Source organism: Labeo rohita, chromosome 22, assembly GCF_022985175.1.
Source record: "Labeo rohita strain BAU-BD-2019 chromosome 22, IGBB_LRoh.1.0, whole genome shotgun sequence".
Lineage (NCBI taxonomy): Eukaryota > Metazoa > Chordata > Actinopteri > Cypriniformes > Cyprinidae > Labeo > Labeo rohita.
Window position 1 is genome coordinate 36,587,389 of NC_066890.1, and position 17,687 is coordinate 36,605,075.

General features: G+C 30.8%; 2 protein-coding genes across 2 annotated transcripts in view; one reads left to right on the forward strand and one right to left on the reverse strand.

Annotated features, from left to right (window-relative positions):
• Nucleotides 1-6,277, forward strand: part of tmem163b (transmembrane protein 163b) — a 46,585-nt gene extending 40,308 nt beyond the window's left edge. Inside the window, exon 8 of the mRNA XM_051094360.1 lies at nt 2,441-6,277. Coding sequence (XP_050950317.1) covers nt 2,441-2,501 — 61 coding nt within the window. The 3' untranslated portion in view covers nt 2,502-6,277. The remainder of the gene's footprint in view (nt 1-2,440) is intronic.
• Nucleotides 6,278-9,643: 3,366 nt separating this feature from the next.
• Nucleotides 9,644-17,687, reverse strand: part of mgat5 (alpha-1,6-mannosylglycoprotein 6-beta-N-acetylglucosaminyltransferase) — a 97,037-nt gene continuing 88,993 nt past the window's right edge. Inside the window, exons 13-17 of the mRNA XM_051094355.1 lie at nt 14,863-15,009; nt 14,657-14,773; nt 12,572-12,646; nt 12,228-12,385; nt 9,644-10,083 (exon numbers count right to left, since the gene is read on the reverse strand). Coding sequence (XP_050950312.1) covers nt 9,885-10,083; nt 12,228-12,385; nt 12,572-12,646; nt 14,657-14,773; nt 14,863-15,009 — 696 coding nt within the window. The 3' untranslated portion in view covers nt 9,644-9,884. The remainder of the gene's footprint in view (nt 10,084-12,227; nt 12,386-12,571; nt 12,647-14,656; nt 14,774-14,862; nt 15,010-17,687) is intronic.

Below are 17,687 nucleotides of genomic sequence, written 5' to 3' on the forward strand. Positions count from 1 at the left end.
AATGTTCAATCTGCACCAAACTTCATATGTTTGATCAAAATCCTGGCTTGAAGACATCTACATGTCAATATTTAGTTAAAGTCATAGTGCCACCACCTCGTAGCAGGAGGTTTGGCACATATAAACAGTGTTGGGAGTAACTAGTTACTAAGTAATTAGTAGTACAGTAATTACTGTAATTTAATTACTTTTCCCTTTTCTTCTTCTCCTCCAAAATGAATCGCAAACATGCTCGAAAACTCATGAAACTATGCACACGTGGCAAAAATTTACATCTGACATGGGTTTCAGATGTGGGTGTGGCAAAATGGCTTGATAGTGCCACTAATAAAATTTCAACAAAGTGCCCCTTGAGCTATGTTTCACATACATGTATGAAATTCGGTAGACACTTGTAACACAGCAAAACCTACAAAAAAGTCCCCTGGCACAAAGTCCGTAACTCAACAGGAAGTCTTTTATTTTTAATTTTCTCTGCAAGTTTTGTGCCGTTTTTGCCATTGGTGTACTTTAACGAACTTCTTCTAGATCAACACCAAATTTGGTCAGTGTAATCTAAAGCCCTTTGTGACATAAAATTGTGAAGATCCTGAGTTTTCGTTGAAGGGCGTGTCCGTGGGGGTCTGACAAACTGTGATGTTTCAGTATGTAACAGAAAGTTGTTAGAATTCAGGCACCAAACTTCACATGCTTGATAAGACTTTGTTTTTTTACTGTTAAATCATGCCATCTAATTGATCCTTCATAAAGGCCGGCCCCCTCTTCGTTACTCTTGCTACGTCCGACAAACTATGGCGCTCTCACACTGCACATCATGTCCTCACGCAGTGAAAAATACATCGCGGAGCAAAGAGATCACTGATGACAAATTTTGTCATTTTTTAAGAAATTTAAACAATAAATACCATTTTGTGGCTCTTTAATGTGTCAGCGCCTCAGTTAAAGGAGAAGTTCACTTCCAGAACAACAATTTACAAATAATTTACTCACCCCCTTATCATCCAAGATGTTCATGTCTTTCTGTCTTCAATCGTAACGAAATTGTTTTTTAAGGAAAGCATTTCAGGATTTTTCTTTATATAATGGACTTCAATGGTGCCCCCAATTTTGAACTTCCAAAATGTAGTTTAAATGCAGCTTCAAATGGCTCTAAACGATCCCAGCCGAGGAAGAAGTTTCTTATCCAGCGAAACGATCTGTCATTTTTTTCAAAAAATTAAAATTTGTATACTTTTTAAGCACAAAAGCTCGTGTAGCACTAGCTCTGGGATGCACGTCCACGACACTACGTACTACAGAATCACGTCAAAAGGTCACGAGGAACACAGGCGAAACTACAGACCCAGTGTTTACAAAGCGAACGCGCAAAAGACTAATGAAGTGCTAGTAAGTCAAACGCTGTTTACAAACAAAAAGGTACAACAATGTCGGATGATTCTGAAGTTGTAGGAGAAAATGAGATGGAGTTTTTCGCCATACCCTACCTTTTTGAGCCGGTGTACACGGACGATGAACTTAGACAGAGAGAGGAGACTGCTGCGGCGACACAAGTCTCTCAAGCCTCGGGCAGACCACGTTCAAACGAGACGTGCACGTGTGGAAAATGCCAACCATTGCCAGCGGAGCAGGAATCTCAATGCAGTCAAGAATGGACCATATCTATTTCACTGTCAGAAAGAATCAGCAAGTCAGGTGGTAACTTGCGCGTGACCTTTCGACGTGATTCTCTAGTACGTAGCGTCATGGACGCGCATCCCAGAGCTAGTGCTACACAAGTTTTTGTGCTTAAAATGTATACAAATTTTATTTTTTTGAAAAAAATGGCTGATCGTTTCGCTAGATAAGACACATCTTTCTCAGCTGGGATCATTTAGAGCCCTTCGAAGCTGCATTTAAACTACATCTTGGAAGTTCAAAATCGGGGGCACCACTGAAGTCCATTATATGGAGAAAAATCCTGAAATGCTTTCCTTAAAAACCATAATTCTCTTCTCTTGGATGACAAGGGGGTGAGTAAATTATTTGTAATTTGTTGTTCTGGAAGTGAAGTTCTCCTTTAAAGTGGCATGTGAATCAATCACCTTTTTCTCTTTACTACTAACAGCGTGAAATAAACATGAATGAACATCAGAAGGTATTGTTTCAACCGTAGAAAGACGTCAGTACACACCATTTTTTAAATTCAAGTCCACTGAAGTTAATCTACTCCTGTTTGATTTGTTTGTCAGACAAAAATGACAAATTCTGTATTGTGATTGATCAGATTGTCTGTCAATCAAACTCCTTGCGAAGGTTCAATTGTCTACTTAACTTTAACTTATACTGAACTATAATATGCCACATATGCACTAATTGCAAGTCCACAGCTCTGACCTCTAAAGTTAACTAGTTTGATGTAAAAATCTGCAAACTTACACTTTTCTTTCTCTTTCTTCATCAGGCTGTTAAAGGACATGGTGCCCCGTGTCAGGCAGACGAGACATTACGAACGCTTCGAATAGCGATTCTGATTCTGGACGACTCAACACACACACAAACAATCCTGTGGAGATTCTCCTGAGTGGAAAACACAACACACACACACACACACACTTTACCTGCCTCAGGGCAAACGCAGCCACAAACTTCCCCTGTAAATATGGATTTGAAAGGGAAAACGGAGAATTAAATATATAAAATGTGTATTATCGTATCGTTTGAGCTGGCAGTGAGCTGTAGGGCAGAATTAAGACATGTCTCAGAATGTATATCATCTGATTTATAAAACCCAGATTCATTGCATTCATTGTGTCTAAACAAGATGTATGGGTATCTGTATAACTGGTGAAAGACGTTTTTAGATATGATTTGCACAGGTTATTAGAAACATATGTAACATCCTCAAATGTTCAGGTTAGGAGGGAAGAGGTTTATCAGGTAAACTTAACACAGATTGTTATTTTTTGTCTAGTTTGTATAAATTTTTATTTTAGTAGTTCTTTAGTTTGTTGCGTCTGTGAAAACCTGTAAAAATTTTTACATGAACAATGAATAGACTAAAAGTTGTCTAACATCCTAATTTTTGAAATTTCAATAAAATTACACAGTGGAAAAGCCAAATATATGATATCAAAACAAGTATACATCACTCTGAAAGGATACAAATTGACATTATGCCAAAATAATTTTGCTAAAATGTCAAATTGATAAACAGAAGAGGTGCTCAAACTTCATTTTCGCAGATATAATGTGACTCAAAGTTGTTTTCTTCACTGGGAACTTGTTAAAACTTTAATTTGTTCCTTTTTTCCTTGTTAAAATGTGCCATTGTCTACATGAACTTTAAAGTATAATATTATTCAACAAACAGGGCATTTTCATATCTAATTACTGTACTATAGTAACATACTCGAAACACAATTCACACAAACTTTCAGTACTTAAAGAGCACTAGTCTATCTTTAAACTGCTTCATTTGCTAAACATAAATAATGTAATTATGTAATTTCATCTCTAGCATTCCACTGAAACAGTAAAGCTCTGTGAAGTTCATTTGTTTATAGCTTGATCCAGCCTTGCGTAGAGCTTTTGGTGAACCTTGTAACGTTACTTATTAAATGGCACATGAACGTTACTCGCACAGTAACAAAGCCTTAAAACTTGACCCTTCATGATGTGAAATTATATGTTCTGAAGTATTAGACTGTTGTAATATTTGCCACGAAATTTGGCTGTTTAAATATGTATTTGGGAAAGCCGAGTTTTCGAGCATTTTATGTAGCAGATATATCGTAGCTCCGTGGAGCACATGGAAGTAACGGTTACGTTACAACCAGTTTAATCGCGTATGTGCTATTCAGTGGCAGTTCGTAGTTCGATTGTCGGTGAAAAGCAACGTTTGTGCTTTTGGAGAAGTGTATGTTATGACTTATGCTGTTTTTCAGGTGTGTGGTCGAATTCACCGCTCTGTTCGTTATTGACATGTTAAATACCTTCAGCCCTCTTCAGAGGGACTAGACACAAGCACACGCCCCTGCAAATGGGATTTTCGTTTGCACAGTTTCTTAAACCACACTTAGACGTGTGCTTAGGACTCACAGAAGGAGTTCGCCCCAAAATGTCAATTTGCTGAATATTTACTCACCCTCAGGCCACCCAAGACGTAGTTTGTTTCTCCATCAGAACAGGTTTGGAGTCCAAACAGCTGAATAAAAACATCACAATCATCTAGGAGTAATCCACATGACTCCAGTCCATCAATTAACGCCTTGAGAAATAAAAAGCTGTGTGTTTTTAACATGCGAGTCCATCATTAAAGTGTTTTAACTTCAAATCGTCACGAGTAACTTAAGGGTTAGCGATATTGCCTCTATAAGTCACGAAAACTTATCGTTTGGATGCGTTTTTAAGCATTGTGGTTTTTAAAAAAGCCGTTGAAACGCAATCAGCACAGAAAGCGACCGTTACTGGACGCTGACAGAGGCGCGCGCACGTGAAGATGGTGTTTATTGAGCGCGGGAGTTTTTAAGTTATTTTTGCCGCTTTATGGGCTTTGAACGGTTAAACGGTTAAACTCGTAAACACAGTAGGTTAGGTCTTAAGTGAAAGGAAACAGCTGAGAAACAAAACACATGTGTAACAGTATATTAGATCCGGGCAGGCCTTAAAGGGACAGCAGTCTAAATATTCCCGCTGCCTGTCATTCATGTTAATCAAACAACAAAAGAAAGAACATTTCTCACTGCTCTTCGTACTATTTATAAGACATTTGAACATTCCACTCTATCTAATATTTCTAACCTATTTAGCTGATTGGCTGCTTTGGCTGGTCTTCCAGGCTGATTTTAAAGTGGTTTTGGCACCTTTATTGCTAGTCAGGCTGGTCTTAGCTGTTCAAGCTGGGAGACCAACCAAGTGTAAACCAGCTACCTTCATCTTAGACCAGCTAAGACTAGACAACCAGCCCATGTTGGTTTTGGCTTTTTTAATGAATTAACTTGTTTTAGATGTTTTTAGCTGGTTTTAACTGGATCTTTAGCTGGCATTTTGTTACATCAGCTAGTTTTACCTGGTTTATGGCTGGATTTTTTTTTTTGGCTAATCATGTTAAAACCATCTAGCAACATGCTAATCATGCAAGAAACATGCTAGTAACTTGCTAATCATGCTAGCAACATGTTAGTAACTTGCTAATCATACTAGAAACAAGCTAGTAACTTTCTAATCATGCTAATAACTTGTTAATCATGGAAGGGACATGCAAGTAACTTGCAAATCATGCTAGCAACATGCTAGTAACATGCTTATCATTCTGTCAGTCTTTTTGTTAAATTAGCTGGTTTTAGCTGGCTAGAAACATGCTAGTAACTTGCTAATCATGCTAACAACATGCTAGTAACTTGCTAATCATGCTGTCAACATGCTAGTAACTTGCTAATTATGGTAACAACATACTTATAGCTGTTTTCCTAACCATTTTGTAGCTGGTTTTAACTGGTTTTACCTGGCTTTTTATTAAATCAGCTGGGTTTAGCTGGTTTTAACTGGTTTCTAGCTGTGTTTTACTGAATCAGCTGGTTTAACCTGGTTTTTAGCTGGATTTTTTTGGCTAATCATGCTAGTAACTTGTTAATAATGGTAGCAACAAGCTAGCAACATGTTTATTATTCTAGAAACACGCTAGTTACTTGCTAATCATGCTAGTAACTTGTTAATTATGCTAGAAACATGCTAGTAACTTGCTAATCCCTCTAGCAACTTGCGAATAACTTGCTCATCATGCTAGCAACATGCTAGTAACATATTTATCATGCTAGAAACATGTTAGGAACATGCTAGTCATACTAGAAACACCCTGGCATCATAGCAACCGCATAGCAATGCCCTAGCAACCACCCCAAGTACCCTAGCATCTTTTTTGTATGTTTTTCTGACAGACTGTATTGCCTTCAAAACATTTCAACTTTAATCTTTAAAACCATATTACATTTCAAACTACTTCCAAATGAAAACCTTCAAACTTCAAGCTTTTAAAACTTTTAAAACTGGAGAGGTGTGGATTACTTGTGGATTATTGTGATGTTTTTATCAACTGTTTGGACTCTTATTCTGACGGCACCCATGCACTGACGGCAGTGATTAAGTGATATAATGCTAAATTTTTCCAAATCTGTTCTGGTGAAGAAACAAACTCATCTACATCTTGAATGGCCTGAGGGAGAGTACATTTCAAGCAAATATCCACTTTTTGAGTGAACTACTCCATTAAACAGAGGCTTAAAAAGGACCATCATTTGGTTAAAAACTGAATTCGCACCATTGCTCAAAGAACAAATGCTGACACAAGCCGACGTCAATCCACGTCGGGCTGAATGTCATGTGATACATGAATGTATATACAATTATGTTGCTGTGGAGTACACATGTATATTTACACAGAAATGTCTGTTGTCACAGAAAAAAGTTTATTTGAAAAATAAAGATATATCCTACTGATTCCTCAAAATTAATGAAAAACAAACTGTGTTCCTTTCATTTTTCTTCCATGAATGTCTTAAAATCCATCATAATGAATGTAAATCACCCCCAAAACACAAGAACAACTTAAAAACAAACCCATCGGGTTGATCAGTTTACAAATGATGTGTGAATGCATTTCAGCTTCAAACAAAACAAAAGCAATCATTATTAACAGCAACGTAAACCAGAACAATCATAAAAATATTGGTTCCACTTATAATTTGGTTTTTGTTCCAATTTTTTGTTTTCAACGTAAGAGCAGTAGTTACTACGTAAGAATTACTGGCCATGATTTTTCAATAGGCTAATCTAATATTTTCAATAAAACGTTTGACAGTCATTAATATGAACAGCTACAGCTAAGCCGTACGAACAAACACTTTTGAAACGGTGGCATTCTTCATACTGTAAACCAAAAGTAACAACTTTAGTCATCTAGACGTATTAGTTCGATTGTGTGATTTTGCGCGTCGACGACCACCAAACGTTTGGCAAGACTATTTCGCGCTAAATGCCGAGCAACTCTATTTCTATTAGTTTTTATTTAAACTACTATTTCGGCTTTTAGCTAGCTAGCATTTCACCTCCAGCGCTAAAGGAAAACAAACCAGACAGTTCTAGTAACCATCGGAAGGCACATCATGAAACAAGATGAAACAATAGCTTGGCTGAAGACCTTCGTTTTACGAACAAACGTACGAATCGCGACAAAGAGCGGAAACGCAAAACGTAAAACTATCATATAAGTTAGAGTGGAAAACTAGAAGAGACCCATCTATATTTACAAATGTGCAAATGTGTACAGAAATCATACACTGGATAGAAACATCAAATGAGGTTTTTGCTGGCTTTCGAAATTAAACTCTGCGCGCAACGTTTGTCCAGAGTATTGATGATAATTGATATGTTACGCTGTACTATTTTTATTATAACGTTCAGTAAATTTTCACAGCTAAAAGTTTTATGTATTTTATCATTTTTAAATTAAACTCAGTTATCTTATTGAAACTTTACGCTTTTTAGTTAAAGAATTTAGTGCTGTCAAATGATTAATAATGATTAATCACGATTAATCGCTTTCAAAATAAGTTTTTTAAACATAAAATATGTGTGTACGGTGTATATTCATTATGCTTATATAAATACGCACACATTCTTGTATATATTTAAGAAAAATAGGTTGTTTACATATTAAAAATATTTATGTATATCGATTAATCGCGATTAATCGCATCCAAAATAAGTTTTTGTTTACATATGTGTGTGTACTGCGTATATTTATTATGTATATATACACACACATTCATGCATATATTTAAGAAAAATATGTTGTTTACATATTAACAATTTTTATATATCGATTAATCGCGATTAATCGCATCCAAAATAAAAGTTTCTGTTTACATATGTGTGTGTACTGTGTATATATAAATACATACACATGAATGTACACACATGAATATTTATATATAATATCAATTATATGAATATAAATATATACATGTAAATATTTTTAAAATATAGGGTGTATGTGTGTGTATTTATATATACACATAAATATACACAGTATAAGTACATATGTTAACAAAACTTATTTTGGATGCGATTAATCGCGATTAATCGTTTGACAACACTAGATTATAAAATATTTTTAAAACAGATATGGTATGTGTGTATTTATATATACACAATAAATATACACAGTATTAACACACAACTGTGTAAACAAAAATGTCTATTTTGGATGCGATTAATCGCGATTAATCGTTTGACAGCACTGCGAACAATTACGAAAATTCTGTCGTCATTTACTAAAGTAGTTTCAATCCTACACAAGTTTCTTTCTTTTGTTGAACACAAAATAAGATATTCTGAAGAATGCTGGTAAACGTAAATTGTTGATAGCACCCACTGACTTACACAATGTGAAAAAAAAATACTATGGAAGTCAATGGGTACCGTCAACCGAGAAACATCCCTTTAAGTATTAAACTTTGTTTAGTTCTGCCGCTAATAATAGCTCCGCACAGTACTCTGGACAAGCATATGCGCTTATGCTTAAATTAGTCTGATAAATAATATTTCCCTCTATAAAGAATTTTCTCTTCTATAAATAGTCACATAAAAATCAACAGGCAGAGATAAAGATCTGTATACAAAATAAATTAAAAAACAAAGTTTAAAACAATTGTACAGTGTCGTAATATCTGGCGTCAGATCTTCGCTATAGTGCAGTTTCATATCGCATGTCGCACAAATAATTTGAACATTTTTTCGATAACAGGCAAGCAATATCGCGCAAAAGAAAAACTCAAGGCCAATTTGTGTTTTTAACACAAAATTAAAAAAAGAAAAAGTATTTTATCCTAGTAATATACATTTTTTGTTTTCATACAGATATATCTTTCCTTTTTTTTATACAAATAAAGGTAAAATCATATTGGTATTTACCTTATCCACATATAGAGCTTCTGAAACCCGTGATATAGTGTTAATTCAGATAAACCGAGACACTTTTAGCTAATTAACTAATTAGCAAAACGCCTCCCAATTTATTGAACTCAGTCTACTAGTTTAACGGTTAGTTTGGTCAGTTGGTTTGCGTTCTACTTCACACTAGCTGGTTTGCGACGTGTGTATTTCACGAAAACATCACACCTGGCAGTTGACTGGTGCAGTGATATTTAACGTGGATCGTGACTAACACCGAAAATTTGCAGTGTTAGCATGTGCTGTTGTTAAATTCTCAGAAATAAACTACCATGCAGAATAAAGCGAACCGTGTGTTTACGTTTCAGCGTCTGTTTCACTATTTACATGTGAACGCGTCATTTCACGGTGCCAGTAAAGTCCAGTTACAGTGTAAAACCGAGGAAATTTCTTCGTAAAGTCCGTTCAAAGAAAAACACGCACTCGGTAAGTTCGAGTCTTGAAGATGGTCAAAGATTCTTTGTCAATGGTCCAATGGTCCTGATAAAAGTCACGTTCAGAAAAACTAGATGAAGAAAAAAAACAGTAGAATTAAGAACCGGGGAAATAAACGTTACTACAGTGTTTCCTCCATGCCAGCAGGGGGCAGTGACAGTTCTGATTCCCTGCGATCCGCTTCAAGTATGCCAGCCTGAAACTAGTTCAAGGTCACGCGAAAAAAAAAAAAAAACTCCAGCAAAACAACATTTTCTTCTCTTTTCATCTTTCGTTTTTTTTTTCGGCTGAGAGCCGAGAGCTGCCGCACTCCAGCGTTTATGGGAATAAAACAAGAGTTGAATTACTCTGATTTCTTTAATCGCATCACCGCACATTACAACACTGGCACTGTCCGCATGGCGCTATGAAACAGTTCCGGACCGCCAGGTTGGTCGTACGGGGTTGCCGAAGTGTGTGTGTTATAAGCAGTCCTTGCACAGCGCCACCTGTCCTTTCATGTAGTCTCTGCAGGGGCAGATGCGCGTGAGGGACTGATGGGCCCCGGCGCAGCTGAACAGAAGCAGGTCCGACTGGAACACGCAATGCTGTGCCGAATCGCTGAAGGCGGGGACGACGATATCGCTGGCGGACTCCACCGTCTTACACTCCACACCATACCTGCGGTGAAGAAAACATAGAGAGATTGTTTAGGATATGACGACTCAAACAGTAAATACAGAACACCAATAGCAGTACCATTTGTTTTTTATAACAAAGGTACCATGGTATTATTCTATCAGACATGGAGCAAGATAACAGCATGCATTAATTTATGGAAAATAACAGAAAATATCATCTAATAAGTTATGCATAATGTGTATAATGTATAAATATATATTAAAGTATGTATAATTGTAAAATATACATTAATATATTCACTTAAAAAGATTAAAAAGATATAAACTGTATTCTTGAAAATAAACTATTTAAATAAATATTTAAAAAATATGCATCTAAAACTATTTATATTTAAACATTAAAATGGTTGTAATAAATAAATATATAAAAATATGAACTAATGTAAGTAAAAGACAGAATATGTATCTACAATAATATTTATAATTAAATATTACAATATGGAAAATAACTAAGCTTCAGTAGTATTTATAATTAAATATTAAAATCTGTATATATATATATATATATATATATATATATATATATAAAACAGTTAAGTATATATTTAAAATAATATATTTAAAGATTCAAATTCTTATTAGTATCAAATATATTAATATAATAATTTATGTACGAAAAAACACAATATATGTATTATTAAATATGAAAATATACATATTTTCTTGTTTGAAATTACAATATATTTTCTTGTTTACAATTTGATGAAAATAAAGAAAATAACATCAAACTATGCACCTAATAAGTAATTTATTATGAAATAATAAAATAAAAATATGGATAATTCACAACTATAAACTATATTTAAAACATTGAAATATTTATTTAAAATAGTATACTTAAATATTATAATAATAAAATACATTTATTTGTGTAAGGAAAAAAAACACACACACACATATATATATATATATATATATATATATATATATATATATAATATATATATATATATATATATATATATATATATATATATATATAAATATATATATATATATGAAATATTAAAATTAAAATATTTATAGATTTTCTAGTTTTTACTTAAAAAAAAGGAAAATAACATCAAACTATGAAAACAATATTGATAACAAAAATATGCATAATTATAAAATAACACTGAAATATATATTTAAAATAATATACTTAAATATTATCATTTTTATAATTACAAAATATATTAATTTCTGCAAGGAAAAAACTACATATATATACACATATACATATATATATATATATATATATATATATATATATATATATATATACACACATACACATACATTATTTATATTTATACATATTTATGGTACATTTATAATATATGTATAAAGAAAAATAAACTATGCAAGTAATATTTATAATTTATAGATAAATTTAATTTATAATTAAAATTAATGGAAATATGTATAACGATAAAAATATATTAATATATTAAACATTAAGATATATATTAAAATATACAAATGGAACAATAATAATTGAATATTTATATATATTATTTCTTTTTAATTTATTAAAAATATTGAAAAAATAACATCAACCCATGCACCTACTGTAGTAAGAAACAATGATAATGACATAATACCAGTATGCATTATGATAAATTATCTAAATTAATATATTAAACATGAATATACATCTAATATATATGCATTTGTATATATTAAAATATGTACACTTTTTCACGTATCATAACTATATATATATATATATATATATATATATATATATAAATAATAAAATAGTACAACTATTCAAATATATGTAAAATCAAATCAAAATATACATCTAATAAATAGTATTTATTAATATAAATATTAAACAATATCAAAATACATATGCATCTAATAGATACTTACAATGTAATACATTTTAATATAAAGTTACATATTACACATAATATAATACAAAATATAGTTTTGTTCAGCAACAAAATGAATGAGATGATGTTTATAATGAGAAGCGTGGTCAAGCTGTTTACAAAAACACTCCAAATCTGATGCAAATTTGAGCAACTTAAGTTTGCGAAGGAGAAATAAAACATATTGTGAAGGAGAAATAAAGTGTCTGTGAAATGCAGCAGTGCCCTCTGCTGTCTAGATGGGGAAGTGCAGCGTTTGTACCTGAACAGATCCTTGTCTTTATTGAGATGCTGGAAGAAGGAGGGTTCACAGATCAGCTGCTCTTCCTGACAAACCTGCTTGCAGGATTTACCAGCCGGAGCGAATTTGACCTGCATGGCGCTGAGAGGAGGCCACATCACCTGACCGTGACAGAAATCCTACACACGCACACACACACAAACACACAGAGGTTAAACAAGGGCGTTTCTTTACAGAAGAAGCGTGTGTTTTTTGCATGACAGGTGCAGGTATGTCAGCTCTGAATACCTTGTCATGCGAGAACAGGTGAAGTGGAGTGAACCACACACACCTTAAATGTCTAACAAACACACAGTCAAAGATACCTGGTTCTCGATGAAAGCGTTGACGCGCTGCAACATCCCCTCACAGGTGAACTCGTACGGCAGATACGGCTCGATCTGAAACAAAAATATCCATTTTTGATCTCCTAACAGGTACAAATGATCAATCAAAACTCTAAATGTATTTTTATGGTTCGGGTTAATCTGTCGTACTTACATTTCTATAAAAACAACAGAATGTCCTCATTTATGTAGGGTAGTAAATGTGTGTATAGATTTGTCATAGTTAAAGCCAAACGTAAAGGACAAAATGTCCATAAAACTGACCAAAACTCCTTTAAAAGTGAGAAAACGGCTCATATATATATATATATATAAAACTGTATTAATATTAAATAATTCACTTTCACTTTAGAAGATAGAAACATGTAATAATGTGATGTTTATTATGTAAATTTAGTTCAATTCTATATTAAATTAAAAATTAAATCATCATCATCATAAATTGTGTATTATTCCTACTGTATTTACTAATATACTGATTTTACATTTGCAACTTTTAATTAACGTATGTTTAATATTATAAATCATGTTAGATGAAAATATTATGTATTACGTGAATATTACAATTTTTTTAATAATAACTTCTGAGAACTGAAACATGTAATTTATATGATATTTAATATTTAAATTTAGCCAAGCCTATATTAATAATAATAATAATAATAATAACAACAATCGTTACAACAACAAATAAACAACAACAATAGATAATGAATTATAAAATATTATTTATTTTTAAAACAAAATTTTAATATACTATTATTCTATTTATAAATTATAAATATTTCTTATATTTTTAATAAACCTTTTTTAGATTATATATCACATTATTTTCATAATTTAAAACAAGATTTTAATATGCTATTATTATTATATTTATACATTATAAATATTCCTTATATTTAATAATAAACATTTTATAATATATTATATTATATATTTTATATTTTATTAAAATGTAACAATGAATTCACTTTCACTTTAGAGAAATTAAACATATATAATAATAATAATAATAATAATAATATTACATAAATTAAAACAAGATTTTAATATACTATTATTATTATTATTATTATTATTATTATATTTATAAATCATATATATTCCTTATATTTAATAATAAACATTTTATATTTTATTATATTATATTATAAAAATATTATGTAAAAGTAACAATGAATTCACAATCAGTTCTGAGGAATTAAACAAACAAAAAAAATATTTATTATTATTATTATACATTATCCATAATACAAAACATTTTTTTTATAAATTATTATTACTTTTACATATTATAAATATTCCTTATATTTGTAGTAAACATTATTTCTACATTATTATTATTATTATTATATAATTTATATAAAATATTATGTAAAAGCAACAATGAATTCACTTTCACTTCTAATGAATTAAGCATAAAATAATAATAATAATATTAATAACAACATTATTATAATTATTTGTTTTATTATTATTATTTATTTAATTAATATTTCATATTATGTTTAATTAATATTTTAATACATTGTTATTATAAAGAAATTATATGAGGAATTAAACAATATATTAAATAATATATTATCATCATTTTAGGTTTTATTATTATAATTATTATATATTATATTATTACTATTATTATTATTATTATATAAAATATTATGTAACAGTATTATGTAAAATTAACAGTGAATTCACTTTCACTTCTGAGGAATTAAACATATAATTTATGAGATGTTTAGATTTAGCCAAAGCCTATATTAACTGTTATTATTATTATTATTATTATTATTATTATTCATAACGTAAAAAAAAATTACATACTGACATTGCATTTACATTCCTTATTATATTAAAATACAATGTTAGTTTAAAAGTAACAAAGAATTCACTTTTGAGGACTGAAAGACGAAATTTATGTGAGGTTTAATATTTAAATTTAACTCAAACCTATATTAGGTGATTCTCTGCTGAATGCTGGATTTTGTTAACAATTATGTGTGACATTGAACGTATTTCAGTGTTCAGAGATGATCAGGAAGTGTACGTGTGTATCAGTACCTTCTGACTGAGGATGGCTTTAATGGCGTTCTCCACCTCTGCTGGATCATCTATGTTGACGGTCCAGACGTGCGGCCGTCCGATGTAAACCTCAGCGTAAGGGTGCTGGGAGGTCAGCTGGGGTCAAAGGTCAAACACATCAGATACAACCGATTCTGAACACAAAAACTCAGCAAAACAATAATAAACAAACTAAACTGACGTACCTCTCTGAGTGTGGGTTTGCCTTTGAAGAAATCGGTGTTTTTGCTACTTTTAGACGGGTCGAACCTCGGGTTGAGGAAAGCGCAGCCATTGGCTATGGCCTCCAGAGGGGCGGGACCCTCGTACGGGAAGGACAGTCCCACAAACAGCTGGAGAACAGACAATTCATATCTTGTCATGTATAATAAAACAATCATATTACATTAAATATTAAGCAAATTAAAACAACACATAATTCACTTATTTGAATATACAATTTATTCTTCATAGTTTTTATACTCTGTACAAAGAATTCACTTCTACTTCTAAGGATTTATGATGAAGCTATGATGTTTAATAAGCAAATTTATACCGTTGTTAATAATCTAACAAAATAATATACTGATATTTTATGTATATTTTAACTTAAATAATTTACTTTCACTTTTGAGTGCTGAAACATGTAATTAGTGTGATTTTTAATGTGTTAATTTGGCCCAAAACAATATTACCTTATTAATAATAATATTATTATTACTTATTATTATTATTATTATTATTTAATTAAAAAGTTTTAATGGACTGTAAATATAATGTTTGAATTATTTAATGTATAATAATGTATAATATGACTACTAATAAAACAGTAATTATAACAAATATTATTTTAATGATTTATTTTTAAAGCTACAAATTTTTTATTTTATATAATCAAAATTCTGTGTGTGTGCGTGTACCAACTTAAATAAAAATATTAAAATATGTATCTAATAATATTAATTTAAATATTTAAACAATTATACTAATAATATTTAGATTTAAAAATTGAATCTGTCATAATTGTAAAAAATATTCATATACTAATTCATGTAAGGATATATATATATAAATAATACTTAATAATAATAGAAAATAATATCAAAATATGCATCAAATAACTAATACTTTTAACTAAATATTAAGATATTAAGATATGTATATTATAAAATATATTTTAAAACATTAAATTGTATATTTAAAATAATATATTTAAAATTAAAATTGTTACATTACATATGATTATTATAATTTAGAATCACACTTAGTTACACTTATTAAAATATATTAAAATATGAATTTATGTAAGAAAAAAATATACATCTAAAATAATATTTAATAATAATGGAAAATAACATCAAACTATGCATCATATAACTAATTAGTTTTAATTAAATATTAAAACGTATAATTATAAAATATATTTTAGATAACTTAATTGTATATTTAAAATAATATATTTAAAATTATAATTATATTACTATTGACAATTGTACTATATATATTAATTTGTTAATATTAATTTATGCAAGGAAAAATAATATATTGAATTGTATATTTAAAATAATATATTTAAAATTACAATTGTAAATATTTATTTATAACTTATAAAATGTATTTCAAATGTATATATAATTTATAATACATTAATATGTTAATTTAAGTAAGGAAAAAACAGCATACCTAAAATAATATTTATAATTAAATACCAAAATATTTTTACATAATCAATAGTTTTCCTTTATTACTAATAAAGGTATTTATTATAATGTTAAAATAACTTCTTTTAGGCACTAAGCACAAATTGTATATACAATAAAGTATTAAAATATTGATATTGCATTTAAATTGTGCAACAAAGACTTTCATTTTTGATGAATAAAACATTAAAAATAAACCCAAACCTGTATTAAATAATTATTATTAATTTTTTATTAATATTAACATACAAATTATTATTCAAAGTGAACATAAAAAAAAAAATGCAGAAATTTATTTAAGTTTAATACTTTAAATGAGCAATAGAAGTGATGCTAAATTCAGCAAACCCCACTAACAAACACATGGAAACATGATTATGTGGTATTTATGTTAAATTTAGGCCCAAACAAACAACAGTCCCTTGAACTTTCTCATAAACCAGGCCTGATTTTCATCTCCAAATCTCATCTCAGCATGCTTTTAGACAGAAAGATGTATTTGGCTGAATCCTAAGAGGGAACTTGATTTCTGGGACGCTTTAAACAAGCCTGCAGTGGGGAAACATCAAACAAACGACCCACTGATGGAAACCTGACGGCTGATTCCCAGAGCCAAACTAAATTTACCTGCAATAACCTCACTTTCGCACATCTGCACTGCAGCAATTACTGAAACCCATCACAACCTCACACCGCCGGCTCAGAAAACAATCCACAGTGTGAACGAGTGTAAAATCACACATGTTGTCGCTGACACACAGATTGCTGTACGATGGTGTTGTACTGAGCTAGATGACTTAAGCAAATGTTTCCATGCGGCCAGCAGAGGCGGCGCGGCCCACAATAAAGTGTTTGTGAAGTGTGCCGCTCGGGACGTCAGCTTCAGCGGACGCACAATGAGCCGTCTGTGCCGCGTCGGACCGATGACCACGCGCTTGCTTACACACACACACACACACACTTCACACAAATCACACTGACCCACAATGCACCAGTGATGGATCATTTTTATGGACATTTAGTGATGAATAATGTCAGTTTGTCTGCATTTACTTCACAAAAGAGTTTGACAGAATTGCAAATGTGGTTGCAAAAGTCTAAAAATGCAAAATGTAAGTAAATTAAATATATTATTGTTAGTATTCATCATTAGCTTTATTTTAAAAAACACATTAAATACATCAAATAAATAATATTTTATGCATTTAGCAATCAGTTTTATCCAAAGTGATCATGTATATGTAAATAGTAGTGTGTAACATTGCTATTAATATTAATGAGAAACTAACTATTAATTGATATTTTCTGCATGTAGCTAGTGCTTTTTAAAC